General features: G+C 36.2%; 1 protein-coding gene across 6 annotated transcripts in view; it reads left to right on the plus strand.

Moving 5' to 3' along the window:
* MICU1 (mitochondrial calcium uptake 1) overlaps positions 1–14,423 on the plus strand; it is a 225,417-nt gene that overhangs the window by 42,192 nt on the left and 168,802 nt on the right. For all 6 annotated transcript variants that reach the window (XM_081566451.1, XM_081566448.1, XM_081566466.1 and 3 more), the window contains exon 4: positions 3,547–3,709. In XM_081566451.1, coding sequence (XP_081422577.1) covers positions 3,547–3,709 — 163 coding nt within the window. The remainder of the gene's footprint in view (positions 1–3,546; positions 3,710–14,423) is intronic.

Below are 14,423 nucleotides of genomic sequence, written 5' to 3' on the forward strand. Positions count from 1 at the left end.
GTGTATATGCCTATCTTTATGCTAATGTCACATTCTTCTTATGACTGTAACAAGTTGTGAAATCAGAAAGTTAAGAGTCCTCCAACTTTGTTCTTATTTCAAAATTATGTTGGTTCTTTGGAGTCCCTTGAGATTTCATGATGAACACATAGGTTTTTTCTGTACCTTGGCTATTGTGAACAAAGCTGCACTGAACATGGAGTACAGATACCTCTTTGAGATGCTGATTTCATTTCTTTTGGCTATATACCCAAAAGCTGGTTTATTGGGTCATATGGTAGTTCTATTTTTAATTTCTTGAGGAACTTCTATACTGTTTTCCATAGTGACTGAATCAATTTAACATTTCTACCAGCAGTACAGAAGTGTCCGCTTTTCTCGATACCCTCACCAATACTTGTTATCTATCTTCTTAATAAAAAAAAAAAAAAACTTTTTATTTTACATGCGATTATAGTTGATTAGCACTATTATGTTAGTTTCAGGTGTACAGCACTGTGATTCAGTTGTACACATGCAAGTATCTATTTCAAATTCTTTTTCCATTTAGGTTATTATAGAATATTGAGCAGAATTCCCTGTGCTATACAGTATTCCTTGTTCATTATCTATTTTATTTTTTATTTATTTTTTTAATAAATTTATTTATTTTAGTTGGGGGCTAATTACTTTACAATATTGTAGTGGTTGATTCATGTCAATGTATGGCAAAAACCACTACAATATTGTAAAGTCATTATCTATTTTAAATATAGCTGTGTATACATGTCAGTCCCAGACTCTGAGTCTGTCCCTCCCCTCACGGTGAGTTTGTTCTCTTAAGTCTATGAGTCTATTCCTATTTTTCAAATAAGCTCATTTGTATCATTTACTTAGATTCATACATAAGCCAATATCATATGGTATATGTCTTTCTGACTTGCTTTACTTCATATGATAAACTCCAGGTCCATCTGTGTTGCTATAAATGGCATTATTTCATTCTTTTTAATGGCTGAGTAATATTCCCTTGAGTATATGTACCACATCTTCTTTATCCATTCATCTGTCAATAGGTATTTAGTTTGCTTCCATCTCTTGGCTGTTGTAAACAGTGCTGCATTGAACCCTGGGATGCATGGATTTTTTTCAAACAATGTTTTTCTCCAGATATATGCTCAGGAGCGGGATTGCTGTATCATGTGGTAGCTCTATTTTTAGTTTTTTAAGGGACTCCATGTTGTTCTCCATGGTAGCTGTATCAATTTACATTCCCATCAACAGAGTGGGAGGACTCCCGTTTCACCACACCCTCTCCAGTGTTTATTGTTTGTGGACTTTTTGATGATGACCATTCTGACTGGTGTAAGGCCCTCATTATAGTTTTAATTTGCATTTCTCTGATAATTCGTGGTGTTGAGCATCTTTTCACATGCCTTTCGGAGAAGAAACAATATTGTAACAAATTCAATAAAGACTTTAAAAAGAGCTAGAATGCTAAGTGAAAAAAAGCAAAAATATATTGTACAGTATATCTATATTAAACTCTAAAAATGCAGAAATGCAGAAAGTCTTACTTTACCTATTATTTCAAACTAAAACTGATTAATAATATTCAGCAGTGTATTTTTTGGGTAACAATGAAGGATCTGATTTTCAGTCTGTAAATCATTGACTTTTAAGTTGTTCTTTTTCTGCCTTTATCTTATATATGATTGACTTAACGTTTCAGTTGACAAAGCCATCTTTGGCAGTAGCTATAGCTTATACCCTAAATATTGCAAACTGATTATTTTTGTTCTGTAGCTGATATGACCCAGCCGATGTAGTAAAATATAAAATACCTTTGGTTTAAGACTTGTAGCTAAGTTTCAAGGCTGCTAACTGGTTGGGCTGGTAAGGGAATGCTTAGTGTGTCTGCCATGTGCCAAATGTATTGAAAAGTTTTCTGAAATCAGTCTTCAGACTTTAATGCAAATTAGCTTTAGAAAGATTCCTGTCACTTATAGTTACAAATTAGCATTCCTTTCTTGGTGACTGAAAGCACATTTGGTAATGGAATTGAGCCCACTGTTAACCAGCTGCTATCAGTGACCTCAAAGTGACCATCTAGCCAGAAATGACAGTTACAGTAATAGCTGTGTTAATAAAGCAAATTAAAGCATAAATTTTTAAAAAAATATAGACGTTTAATAATGTTTTTTATATACATTGAATTCACTGATAGATTTTTTAAATTTTTATTTGAAGGATAATTGCCTTACAATATGGATTTTTAGATCATATTGCCTTGACATATTTTCTAGCCAGTTATTTATAAGATACTATTTAGTATTGGTTGTCTCAACTTATAAAATTCAGGTATGAGAGAAATCTTTTCACCAAAGTACAGTGTAGGTTGTACAAGAATATTATGCAAAAGATAACAGTATTTTTGTATGTTTCATGTACAGATGGGGTCTTGGGTGCCAGATAAGGAAATGGACTTTTATATTAACATTATATTAACTTTTATATTAGCTTTTATGTTAACGTTATACTCTTTTAGTTAAATGTATGCCATATATAATTTTGTTCCTATTCAAATATTTGCTTGTGTTCTTCCCACATCTACTCTTTTCTAAATATGCTATATTTAAATGTTCTCTGGAAGTCTAATGTTTCAGTACAAAGTAAAAGTGTTTGCTTCAGATGTGTTGATAATTGAGTTTCCGTGATATGTAATTTTATTTTTTATGCTGTTGTTTAATGTACTTTGTATTTGAAAGAGTTGTTCAGATCTGTGAAAGTCTCATGTCTGTTTTATTTTAGAATTCAGGAAATTACATGAAAGTAAAATTGTAAAATCAATCCCTTCCAGAAAACTTCATATTTAAAAAATGATAGGCTCTCATGTGTATGGAGCCTTTGACTGAGACTTTTTGAATTCTTGTATGACATTTTTCTTTTGCTTGCTTTCAATGATTTAGGAAATTAGGAAACTATTCAAAAACTTCTGAGGCTTCCCTGGTGGCCCAGTGGTTAAGAATCCACCTTGGATTGCAGGGGACACCAGTCAATCCCTGGTGCAGGAATATTCCACATGCCTTAGGGCAACTAAGCCTGTAGGCTTACAACTACTGAGCCTGCATACCCTAGAGCTAGGAGTACCTTCACTGGCAGCAACTAGAGAAAGCTCTCATGCAGTAATGAAGACCCAGTACAGCCAAAATTTAAATAAAATAAAATTGTTTAAAAAGGGAGGGGATATACATACATATATATATGGAGAGAGAGAGAGTTATGACTGATTTGTGATGCTGTACAGCAGAAACCAACCAACATTGTAAAGCAGTTATCCTCCAACTAAAAAAAACACCTTAAAAAACATTCTAAACAAAACTTACACAATCATTGCTTCAACTGAAGTATGAGTAGTATATCACAGGTTTTTGAGACACAAGTAATTTTTAATATTAAAAAAAACAGTTATAGGAAGAATGATATAAAATTTCTCCCAAGTAAGAGAAAATACATGAAAATGAGAATTGCTTAATACAGTAACACTTTCTGAATTTCTAATTTTAGGTGATGGAATATGAGAATAGGATTCGTGCATATTCCACACCAGATAAAATCTTCCGCTATTTTGCCACCTTGAAAGTAATCAGTGAGCATGGTGAATCTGAAGTGTTTATGACACCACAAGATTTTGTGCGATCCATAACACCCAATGAAAAACAACCAGAACGTAAGTTGCTACAATGAAAAATAAGATTGTGGTATTTATTTCATTATATGCTACTTTATTTCTCTGTATCACCTTAACTCTGTAAGTCCATGCAATAATTATATTCATTGTGTAGTTGCTGGATGTTAGGCATTATGCTAGGCTTTAGGAATAGAAAAGAGGAGCCTGTAATCTAAAATGTTGAGGAGATTATACCCCTTTGGTTGAGATTCATTGCTTGTTATAAGACTGTTGCTGAAGGCAATGTATTACGGATATGACTGCTATCAAGTTGCTGTTTGGTGGGATAGACAGAGATAGTAACAGGTAATTTCAGGAATGTGATGATTTGTTAAAGAACAGGTGCCATGGCAGTGTAAGTAAGGGGCACTTAACTCAGTCTGGAAGTTTAGAGAATGGTTTCTAGAGAAAACTTCTAAGTTTGAATAAAAATTTTAAAGAACAGAGGAAAGGATGTCTCATCTAGATGAACCATCCTGAAGAAATGAGATGTGAGGAAAGAAAATAAAGGGCTTAATATTATAAGTTAAAGGTAATAATTTGCAAATGCTTTTGGGAGACATGGTGGGAAAAATGACTCTGTCATTTTCTTCAGTGAAAAAAATCACTTCTTTCACTGAAGCAAATCGTTATGCTGCCCAAAATGGACAGAATCAACTTTTTGAATCACTGAAATCTAATAAAAAAAAAAATTACAGCAACCAGGGTAATGTTTAATGAAGAAAGAAGCCAATAAATTTTCGAAAAAAAGTGTTGTGACCTTTTGCTTACCTGCCTACCATGTCCTATTTCCCAGCTTAGCAGCAGTCATGGGGATGGCAGCCTACATTCCTAGCGTGGCTTACTAGTTATGGGGAACTCAGTGAGGGGCAATGTATAGAGTTTTGTTTTTTAAAAAGTGGATGTGCCTGTTAACTCATCTGATAGTTTACTGAGCTACTAGCACAAAGATTTGCCTTTTGTTTCACCCACCTCAAGATGTAATCTATTTTAAAAATTTTAAGACATGTATACCACCTATAACCATCATGTCAAGAGACAGCCGATAGGACCAGTGGCAGAAAGACTAAAAAGCTTAGGAAGGAGGAGGATGAGAATAAAGACATTTCAGGGAATAAGAGCTTTGAAAGGCTACTGTCTAGGGAATCTGAAGTGATGCTCAGGGCCTGATGCATACTTGGAAAAGACTTGAGTGGCCTTGTATTTCTTGTTGATAACTGTGCTCCATGGAAGTAGAGGTAAGTTAAGACGGAGTTGTAGGAGAATCTAGCTAAACATCAAAAGAGCACTCTAGCTCAGAGCCAGTCTACAAACACTAAGATAGCTGGGTTGTGTTTTGTTGGTTTGTTTTTTTTTGCATCTAACATTTAAGGAAATTTCTGTGAGATCACTTGATGACTGCTTAAATAATAGAGCAGAAACTTCACTGATGACAAATGATGAAGAATACTGTCTTTGCAAGAATAGTTTGGAAAAGTCACTAACAAAGTGATGACTATAGTCCTCAGCAAGTTACAATGTCAAACCCTGGGAAAAAGAGAGAATCTGATTTCCAGAATTACCACATTGCAATATTAAAAATGTCTAATTTTCAGTTTGAAGAATTACATGGCTTATCAACAATTATCAGAATAGGAGGGGGAAAAAAAAGAAATAGAAACCATCCCCAAGGAAACCCAGGCATTGTGCTTACTAGACAGACTTTAAATCAGGTATCTTAAGTATGCTCAAAGAGCTAAAGGAAACCGTAGGCAAGGGGCTATAGAAAATAGGGAGTATTATGTATTAATAAATAGAGAATATTCATAAAGAATTAAAATTTTAAAAAGGAATTGAGTAGGAATTATTGAGCTGAGGGCTTCTCTGATGGTGAAGTGGTTAAGAATCCACCTGCCAAATCAGGGGACAAAAGTTAGGTTCCTTATCTGGGAAGATCCCACATACTATGGGGCAACTAAGCCTGTGTGTCACAACTACTGAGCCTGCACACCTACAGCCTGTGCTCCACAACAGGAGAAGCCACTGCAGTGGAGAGACCTGTGCACTGTACCTTAACTAAGAGTAGCCCTTGCTTGCTGCAACTAGAGAAAGCCTGTGCTCAGCAGCAAAGACCCAGTGCAGCCAAATATAAATACAAAATTTTAAAAATTATTGCACTGAAAAGTAGATAAAATGAAAAATTTACTGAAAGAGTTCAATATAGATTTGAGCAGCTAGATTAAAGAATCAGAATCTTGGCGATAGGTCAGTTGATGTCCAGTCTGAGGAGCAGAGCAAGAAGAATGAATACAAATGAATAGAGCCTAAGGTACTTGTAGGACAATATCAAGTATACCAACATATGCATAATAGGAGTCCCAGAAGGAGAAATTAAGACATTTCTAGATAGTAAAAGCAGAGGAAGTTTGTTGCTAGTAGACATTCACTACAAGAAACGCTGACTGGAATCCTTTAGGCTGAAATCAAAATACATTGAATAGTAACCAAAATCATACAAAGAAAATTTTTAAATGATAAAGACCTGTAAAGGTATATAGGAAAATAGAAAAGTCAGTATTGTTTTGGGGGTTTTAACTCCTGTTTTGTTTTCTATATGATTTAAAAGAAATTTATAAAACAACAATTACAGATATGTTAATGTTGATTCAAAGTAGATTATTAATTTAAGGTGTTAATTGTAATCCTCAGGTTAACCACTAAGAAGATCACTAAAAATTATACAGAAAAGGCAATGATGAGTGAATAGAAATAGTACACTAGAAAAAAAAATCAAACACAAAAGAAGGCAAGATCAGAGAAATGAAGGGATAAAAAAGACATGACGTATAGCAAACAAATAACAAGATGGAAGAAGTCCTTCCTTATTAATAATCAATTTAAATATAAAACAAATTCACCAGTTAAAAGACAGATTGACAGGAGATAAAAAATATGATCTACCTATATATTGTCCACAGGAAACTCACTTTAGAAGAATGTTGCATGCCTGCTCAGTCCGTTAGTCATGTCTGACTCTTCGCAACCCATGGACTGTAGCCCACCAGGCTCCTCTGTCCTTGGAATTTTCCAGGCAAGAATACTGGAGTGGGTTGCCATTTCATACTCCAGGGCAGCTTCCCAACCCAGGTATCAAACACGTGTCTCTTGTGTCTCCTGCATTGGCAGGCAGATTCTTTACCAAAGGACATTATATAAAAGAGCGTTTTTATATATAAAAGGGTTAGGTCATCAAGCAGGTATAACAGTGATAAATATATATGTATACACCCACCAAATAACAGACTCCAAAATATGTGAGAGAAAGATTGACAGAATTGAAGGGAGAAATCGTTGTACAATAATGGTTAGACACTTCATAACCCTGTTTCAGTGATGAAAAGAACATCTAGACAGAAGGTCATTAAAGAAATAGAGGACTTAACACTATGAACCAACTAAACCTAATAGACATACATAGAACACTTCACTCAAGAGTATCAGAATACATTTCTTCTCAAGCATACATCAAATATTCTCAAGAATAGACCAGATAGACCATATGTTAGGCTACAAAACAAATCTTAATAAATTTAAAAAAATAAAAATCATCAACAAACCAGACACAAAAGGCCACTTATCATATGATTGCTTTTTTTAATTTTTATTGTATATTGGCATATTATTTCATTTGTATAAAATGTCTAGGTAAATCTAGAGATAGAAAGCAGGTTGTCAATTGCCAGCAGCTGGGTTGGGGGAATGAGAAGTGACTGCTTAATGGGCACAAGGTGTTTTTTGTTTATTTTTCTTTTGGAGTGATGAAAATATTTGGAACTAGATAGAGGTGGTAGTTATATAACACTATGAGTGTACTAAATGCCACTAAACCAGACAGTTTCCATTGATTGCACTGACTTTTAGATTTTGAATCTTTTGAATTAGTTTTAACATCTTATTTTGTGACATGTGGAAGGAGAGATTAAAGATGACATGTGTAAAACAGAGAAAGGATTGTGAGATATATTCTTGGGTTTTATGATGGCAAAATATTTTGTACTGTCAAATTATTTCTAATACCCAGATAAAATCTAATATGTATCAGTAACTTTAAATAAAACTGTACTTTGCTTCCAGTGTGACTGTGAAAATGAAGCAACACTTTAGGTAGGTTACTAAAAATTATCTGGTCATTTAAGGAATTTCTCCCCCTTTGGAAATCATTATGTAGTCTAATTGCTTACATACATTTTCGCATTTAACTTTGTAATTTTGTTTTTTAATTATTGAAAGACCTGTTATATGGACAGAATGGTTACTAAATGTCTCTTCTGCCAAGCACATTTCTGATTTTGATAAAAAGTCAGAATAATGAATGATTGCTTTTCTTTTAAAATAATAATCATGAGGGAAAATTATATTAAAATGAGATTCAGGAGAAAATTTGGCTTCATTTTTGTTTGCTCATGAACACAAATTTCCACAAATGTTGATGTAGCAGAAGGAAAATATGTATTATTCCAATGTGGGTTGAAACAAAGAAAAGAATGAGGCTGTTTTTTTGTAGTTTGAATTTCTGTCATCAGATGGTTGGGCTTTAGCCAGTAGCTCATATTTCAACTTTGTTTTGTCATAGCTTTCACACATACTGTATCTCAGGATACCTAACAGATCTAAACTTGTAAGTTTTAGTTTTAGAATAGTTCAAACACAATCACAAAGCATACACAGCCCTAAAATTAAGCAGTTTTTAAATGAGTAGAGTGCTAATGAATTTCAGTAGGAAGCTGATTAAGAATATTTTTGTACTGAATACCAAGAAAGTTTAGAGTAGCCATAGGTAAGCAGGAAGGACATTAAAAGGACTAAAAATATGTAGTGTATGGCTTGAATATGTCTTATCTTCTTTCTGTGCAGCCTTAATATCATCAGTATCTCTGTGTACAATGGATAAGACAGTTGCTGGCTGCTTGTAGTAACCAATTTTGCATAGCTAGCCAATGACTTGGAGAAGCAGCAGCATGGATAGAGTTTTTAAAGTACTTTATAGAAAAACTTGAGCTATGATCAGAGCAAAGAGGATCTCTGTTTCCTTTCCACCGCGTCCCACTGGCTGATCTATTCATCTTGATCTGATTTTATCTACATGGAAGACAAAAGGGATGTGAAAAGAGAAAAAGAGATCATACTATGAATTACGTGTTCAGGAATCCATATTCTTTCTCCTTAGAATAAGAGTCATGCCCTTAGTGATCCTCTTACTAGAGCACTTTTTGATCTTACCTAGAGCACTTTTAGTCTGAGACACATAATTTTACCCTCGATTATATTCAGTGGTTTTGGGTCAAGTTGGTTATGTAGAAGGATCCTGAACTCACCTCCTCCCATGGACACTCCAAATCTACAACTGTATAAGGAAGAATAAGAAACTCCAAAACTAGATGAGCCACTCCTATACTCCTACACATCAGACAAATGAGAAAAAACCCACACCGAAATGGGTAGAAAAGGCTGAGACACAATCTCACCATAAACTCCACTCCTGGCACAGTAACCAGTTGTTGGGAGAGAACTCACAGATCTGAGCTTCTAACTGAGGAGTGGGAGGTTTAAATCTCACATCTGGCATCCCAGCTTTTGAGACCTACACCTGCGAGGTAAGCCCCAGAATATCCAGATTTAAAAGCCAAAGGGACTTCCATCTAAAAGACCCACAAGGCTATAGTGAACTAAAGAGCAGTTCTTAAAGTGCTCATGCCTGGCTACCCTGCAGAGTCCAGTGCAAAGGTAGTTGAGTGAAAAGTGCCCAGTCTTTCTGTGAAAGAGGCCTGTTTGCTTACCTTAAAGCACTGGCCTCAGGGGCAGACATCTAATTTAACACATATTTGGAGCCTGCTGAAATATTCTCCAAAGACAGAGGCTTGCACTCTCCCTTTGCCTGGTTCCAGGTCTTCAGTATCTCCTTGAGAGGAGCTTGTGCACATCTAGTGCCCTGTTCTTTGCAGCAGCTGCCCAAGGGACACCCCTTGATCACCTGCCTCTGGTGGGCAGCAGGGTTTATGTTCACAGGTTCCATAGGACTGTAACAAAACAGAGAAATCATTCTTAACTGGCTACCACCTTTAGAGCACAGCACGGATGTAGCAGACTGAAACACCGCCAGTATTTCTGTGAAAAGAGGTGCATTTGCTGATCTTGGAACTTTGGCTTGGGGAGAAGGCTTCTGGTTTAATACACATCTAGAGACCTGCTGAAATACTTTCTAAAGACTGAGGCCAATGGGAGCCATCTTTGCATACCTTTCTGCCTTGCTCTAGATCACTGGTATCTCCCAGAGGGGGATTTGTGTGCATGTCTAGCATCCTGATTTTGCAGCTGGCACCCAAGACACATCCTTTGATCACTTGCCTCTAGTGGCCACTGGGGCTTACTTTCTCAGGTCACATAGGACTGTCACAAATGGAGAAACAGTTCTTAACTGGTTAGCCCATTCCAGGACACAGCACAGTTAACCAGCATAAAATACATCCCAGTCTTTGTGTAAAGAGGCTTACTAACTTAACTTCATGGCTGTGGCCTGAGAGGAGGCTTCTAATTAAACACACATCTATGGTCTGACTATCCTCTCCAGAGACTGGGCAGGCCAGTGGGCATCATTTTTGTGCTCTCCCTGTACCCTGTCCCAGATTGCTGGTATCTCTGAACAGGGAGCTTGTGTATATGTCTGGCTTTCCAGCTTTTGTGACTGCCACCTGGAGGACACATCCTTAATAGCTTGACTCTGGTGACCAGTGGGGCTTGTGGTAGCAAACAAAGTAGCAATTCTTAATTGTCTAGCTGGTCAAGGCTTAGTGTCCCGTTGAGCGACTAAACAACAAACAAAAACATAACAAGCAGCACATATTTAAATGTTTGATGAAGTTTTGATATACTAATTGCACATATACACTGGTGAAACTATCAGCATAATCAATATAATGAATATATTCACCACCCCCTAGGATGTCTTTGTGCCCATTTGTAATCCTGCCTTCCCACTTTTTCCCTGGCAAGTCCCAGGCAACCACTGATCTTTCCATCTTCCATATCCTTACTGGTTATCTGTTCCTTTCTCTGTCAATTATTGAGAGAAGGGAGTTGATCTCTGACTTTATTTGTGAATTTGTCTGTTTGTATCTTTTCAGTTCTATCAGTTTTTGCTTCAGATGTTTTGAAACTGTCTTACTAGGTACATGCACGCTTAGGATTATTCTGTCTTCCTGGTGGATTGACCCTCTTTCATTATATAATTGACCCTCTTTATCCTTGCTAATATTTCTTTTACTCTGAAGTCCACATAGTCTGATATTTATGTAGCTACTTTGTCTTTATTTTGATTTGCTTTGCATGATACATCTTTTTCCATCATATTACTTTTAACCTACCTGTATGATTATATTTAAAATAGGTTTCTTATGGACCACATGTAGTTGGATCTTGTTTTTTATCCAATATGACAGTTTCTACCTTTTAATTAATGTATTTAGATGATTTATATTTAATGTAATTTTTGATATGTTTAGATTAAAGTCTACCATTTTATTATTTGTTTTCCCCTTTTATGGTACTCTTTTACCTCTTTGCTGCATTCTTTTCAGATTATTTGAAGATTTTTTAAAAAATTTTATTTACTCATTTATTTTTGGCTGTGTTGAGTCCTCCTTGCTGCACAGGCTTTTCTCTAGTTACAGCAAGCAGGGGCTGCTCTCTAGTTGAGGTGCATGGACTTCTTATTGCAGTGGCCTCCCCCACTGAGGAGCACAGGCTCTAGGGTGCACAGGCTTCAGTAATTGTGGCATGTGGGCTCCACAGTTGCAGTTCCCAGGCTCTAGAGCACAGGTAGTTGTGGCATGTGGGCTCAGCTGCTCCTCAGCATATGGGAGATCCTCCTGGACCACAAATCGAACCGGTGTCTCCTGCATTTAGGCAGATTCTTCATCACTGAGCCACCAGGGAAGCCCTGAAGATTTTTTCATATGTTGTTTTAATTGATTTTGGCAGAGGAATGTAAGTATATTTTGTTGTGTATCTTTAATGGTTGCTACTGGGATTATAATATATCAATACATAGTTAATTTTTCACAGTTTACTGAGAATTTATAGCTTACCGCTTCAAGTGGCGTATTCTCCCCAGTTTATGGTATAGTATCATATGTATTAGGCTTCCCTGGTAGCTCAGGTGGTAAAAGAATCTGCCTGCAATGCAGGAGACCCCAGTTCGATTCCTGGGTGGGAATCCCTTCCTGGAGAAGGGATAGGCTACCCACACCAGTATTCTTGGGCTTCCCTGCTGGCTCAGACAATAAAGAATCCGCCTATGATGTGTGAGACCTGGGTTCGATCCCTGGGTTGGGAAGATCCCCTGGAGGAGGGCATGGCAACCCACTCCAGTCTTCTTTCCCGGAGAATCCCCACGGACAGAGTAGCCTGGCAGGCTATAGCCCATGCAGGAGTTGGACACAACTGAGCAACTAAGCACACATCATATGTATTACATCTACGTAAATTGAAAACTCTGCCAGATGCTGTTTTAAGGTTTTATTTTGACTGCCAAAATAGTCTGTTATGTTTATCTATAATAGGTATTAGGTATTTCTGTTGTTCTTTATTTATTCCTTAAGTTCCGTATTTTTTTATGGTATCACTTTCTTCACACATGAAGGATAACATTTTTAAAGCAGTTCTGCTGGTGATGAATTCGCTTGGTTTTCCTTCATTTGAGAACATTTTTATTTTGTCTTTATTCTTTTTTTTTTAAGGTAGTTTTTTTTCAAATATTTATTTATTTATTTATGACTGTGCTGGGTCTTTGTTGCTGCCCACAGTCTTTCTTTAGTTGTGGGCAAGCAGGCTCAGGAATTGTTACCCATGGGCTGAGTTGCCCCTCGGCATGTAAGATCTTCCTGGACCAGGGATTGAACCTGTGTCCTTTGCATTATTGCAAGGCAGATTTTTAATCACTGGATCACCAGGGAAGCCCTGTCTTCATTCTTGAAAAATATTTTCACTAAATAAAGAAATCTGGGTTGAAACTCTTTTCTTTTAGCACTTTAAGCTGCCTGTTTTAAAGATTTTTTTTTCTTTGCCTTTGATTTTTAGCAGTTAGATTTTAAGCAAAAGTTTATTTCTTGTATCTGATGAACTTGAACTATACTTTGTTTTGTTGACTTACATAAGCTGAAAATACAATCATTTTAATAAAATTTTAGGATAATTTTCTGCATCCATTTTTTAAAATAAATTCTAGTATAAACTGAAAAATGAATCTCTAAATATTGAAGGATAGCTGGGACTTCTTAAGTAAAATTATATAGTTTCCATTTACTTAAGCTCTAATTTATAGATACCAAAATTATATATGTGATTCAGTTTCATTTATGTCTTTTGACAAAATGAGTAGCTATCACCTTTAAAACAAACCTGTTAAATGTTCACTCAGGAGCTTCAACTGAGACTATTCTTACATGCACATTTACATTATTTTTAGTGTGGATTCAAGATGGGCAACTGCCATAATTTAAAAAGATTATTAGACTTAAAATCAAAAACAATCATTTAATCTTTTTGAGGGTCATCTTCCTCATTAATGAAAAGGAGGAGATAGTGTTTAGGTTACTCTGTTAACATTAAATGACTGTGGGAGTTCTTTGAAGAGAAGTTTGAGATCCATAGAAAACACCCTAGGCACAGCAGCATAACATCCAGTGTTTCTAAGTTAAGACCCAAAGAATGAGGGTGGAGAAATGGAAGAGGAGTCATCTGATTACATTTTCAAATTACACATGCTGTGTTTCCGCCTTTCAGCATACTCTCCCTTCCCCACTGTAATTGAGCCTACTAGAATTTTGAGAGAAGTAGGGAGTAGGGACAGAAGGAAATAGTTCATCCTTCCACATTTCCCATACTTCACACCCCAACCATGTTAAGAACTGATCTAATCCAACCATCTGCTTCGTTTGACAGGTAAAGAAATCTAAATATAACAGGATGAACCAATCATGTATTTCAACTAAGTACTTTATGTCTGTATTTGCTTTTTTTTTTTTACTTTACAATATTGTAATAGTTTTTGCCATACATTGACATGAATCAGCCATGGGTTTATTTGCTTTTAAATGACAGGAATTCTCAGTACGTGCCAGGCTGTCCTTACATGCCCCCTCCTTTTTTTGGATAGATGCCCATGGTAAAATATGTTCCCAACTGTAGCAAAGAGCATTCAATGAAAAACATAAATCCATTCAAGTTAACTTTCGAATTCTTTTGGATATTATGGTAATAACTTGAAATGTAGCTAGTCTAAATTGAGATGTGCTATAATTGTAAAATACACACTAGATTTTAAAAACTCAGTATAAATGTAATGTAAAATACCTCAATAAGTTTTGTATTGATTATATGTTGAAATCATGCTATGTTAGATATATTCTGTTAAGTAAAATATACTCTTAAAATTAATTTTCAATTCAGTTCAGTCACTCAGTCGTGTCCGACTCTTTGCGACCCCATGAATCGCAGCATGCCAGGCCTCCCTGTCCATCACCAACTCCCGGAGTCTACCCAAACCCATGTCCATCGAGTCAGTGATGCCATCCAACCATCTCATCCTCTGTCGTCCCTTTCTCCTCCTGCCCCTAGTCCCACCCAGCATTAGGGTCTTTTCTAATGAGTCAACTCTTCACATGAGGTGGCCAAAGTA

This window comes from Giraffa tippelskirchi, chromosome 2, assembly GCF_054371585.1.
Source record: "Giraffa tippelskirchi isolate mGirTip1 chromosome 2, T2T-mGirTip1v1.2.pri, whole genome shotgun sequence".
Classification (NCBI taxonomy): Eukaryota; Metazoa; Chordata; class Mammalia; order Artiodactyla; family Giraffidae; genus Giraffa; species Giraffa tippelskirchi.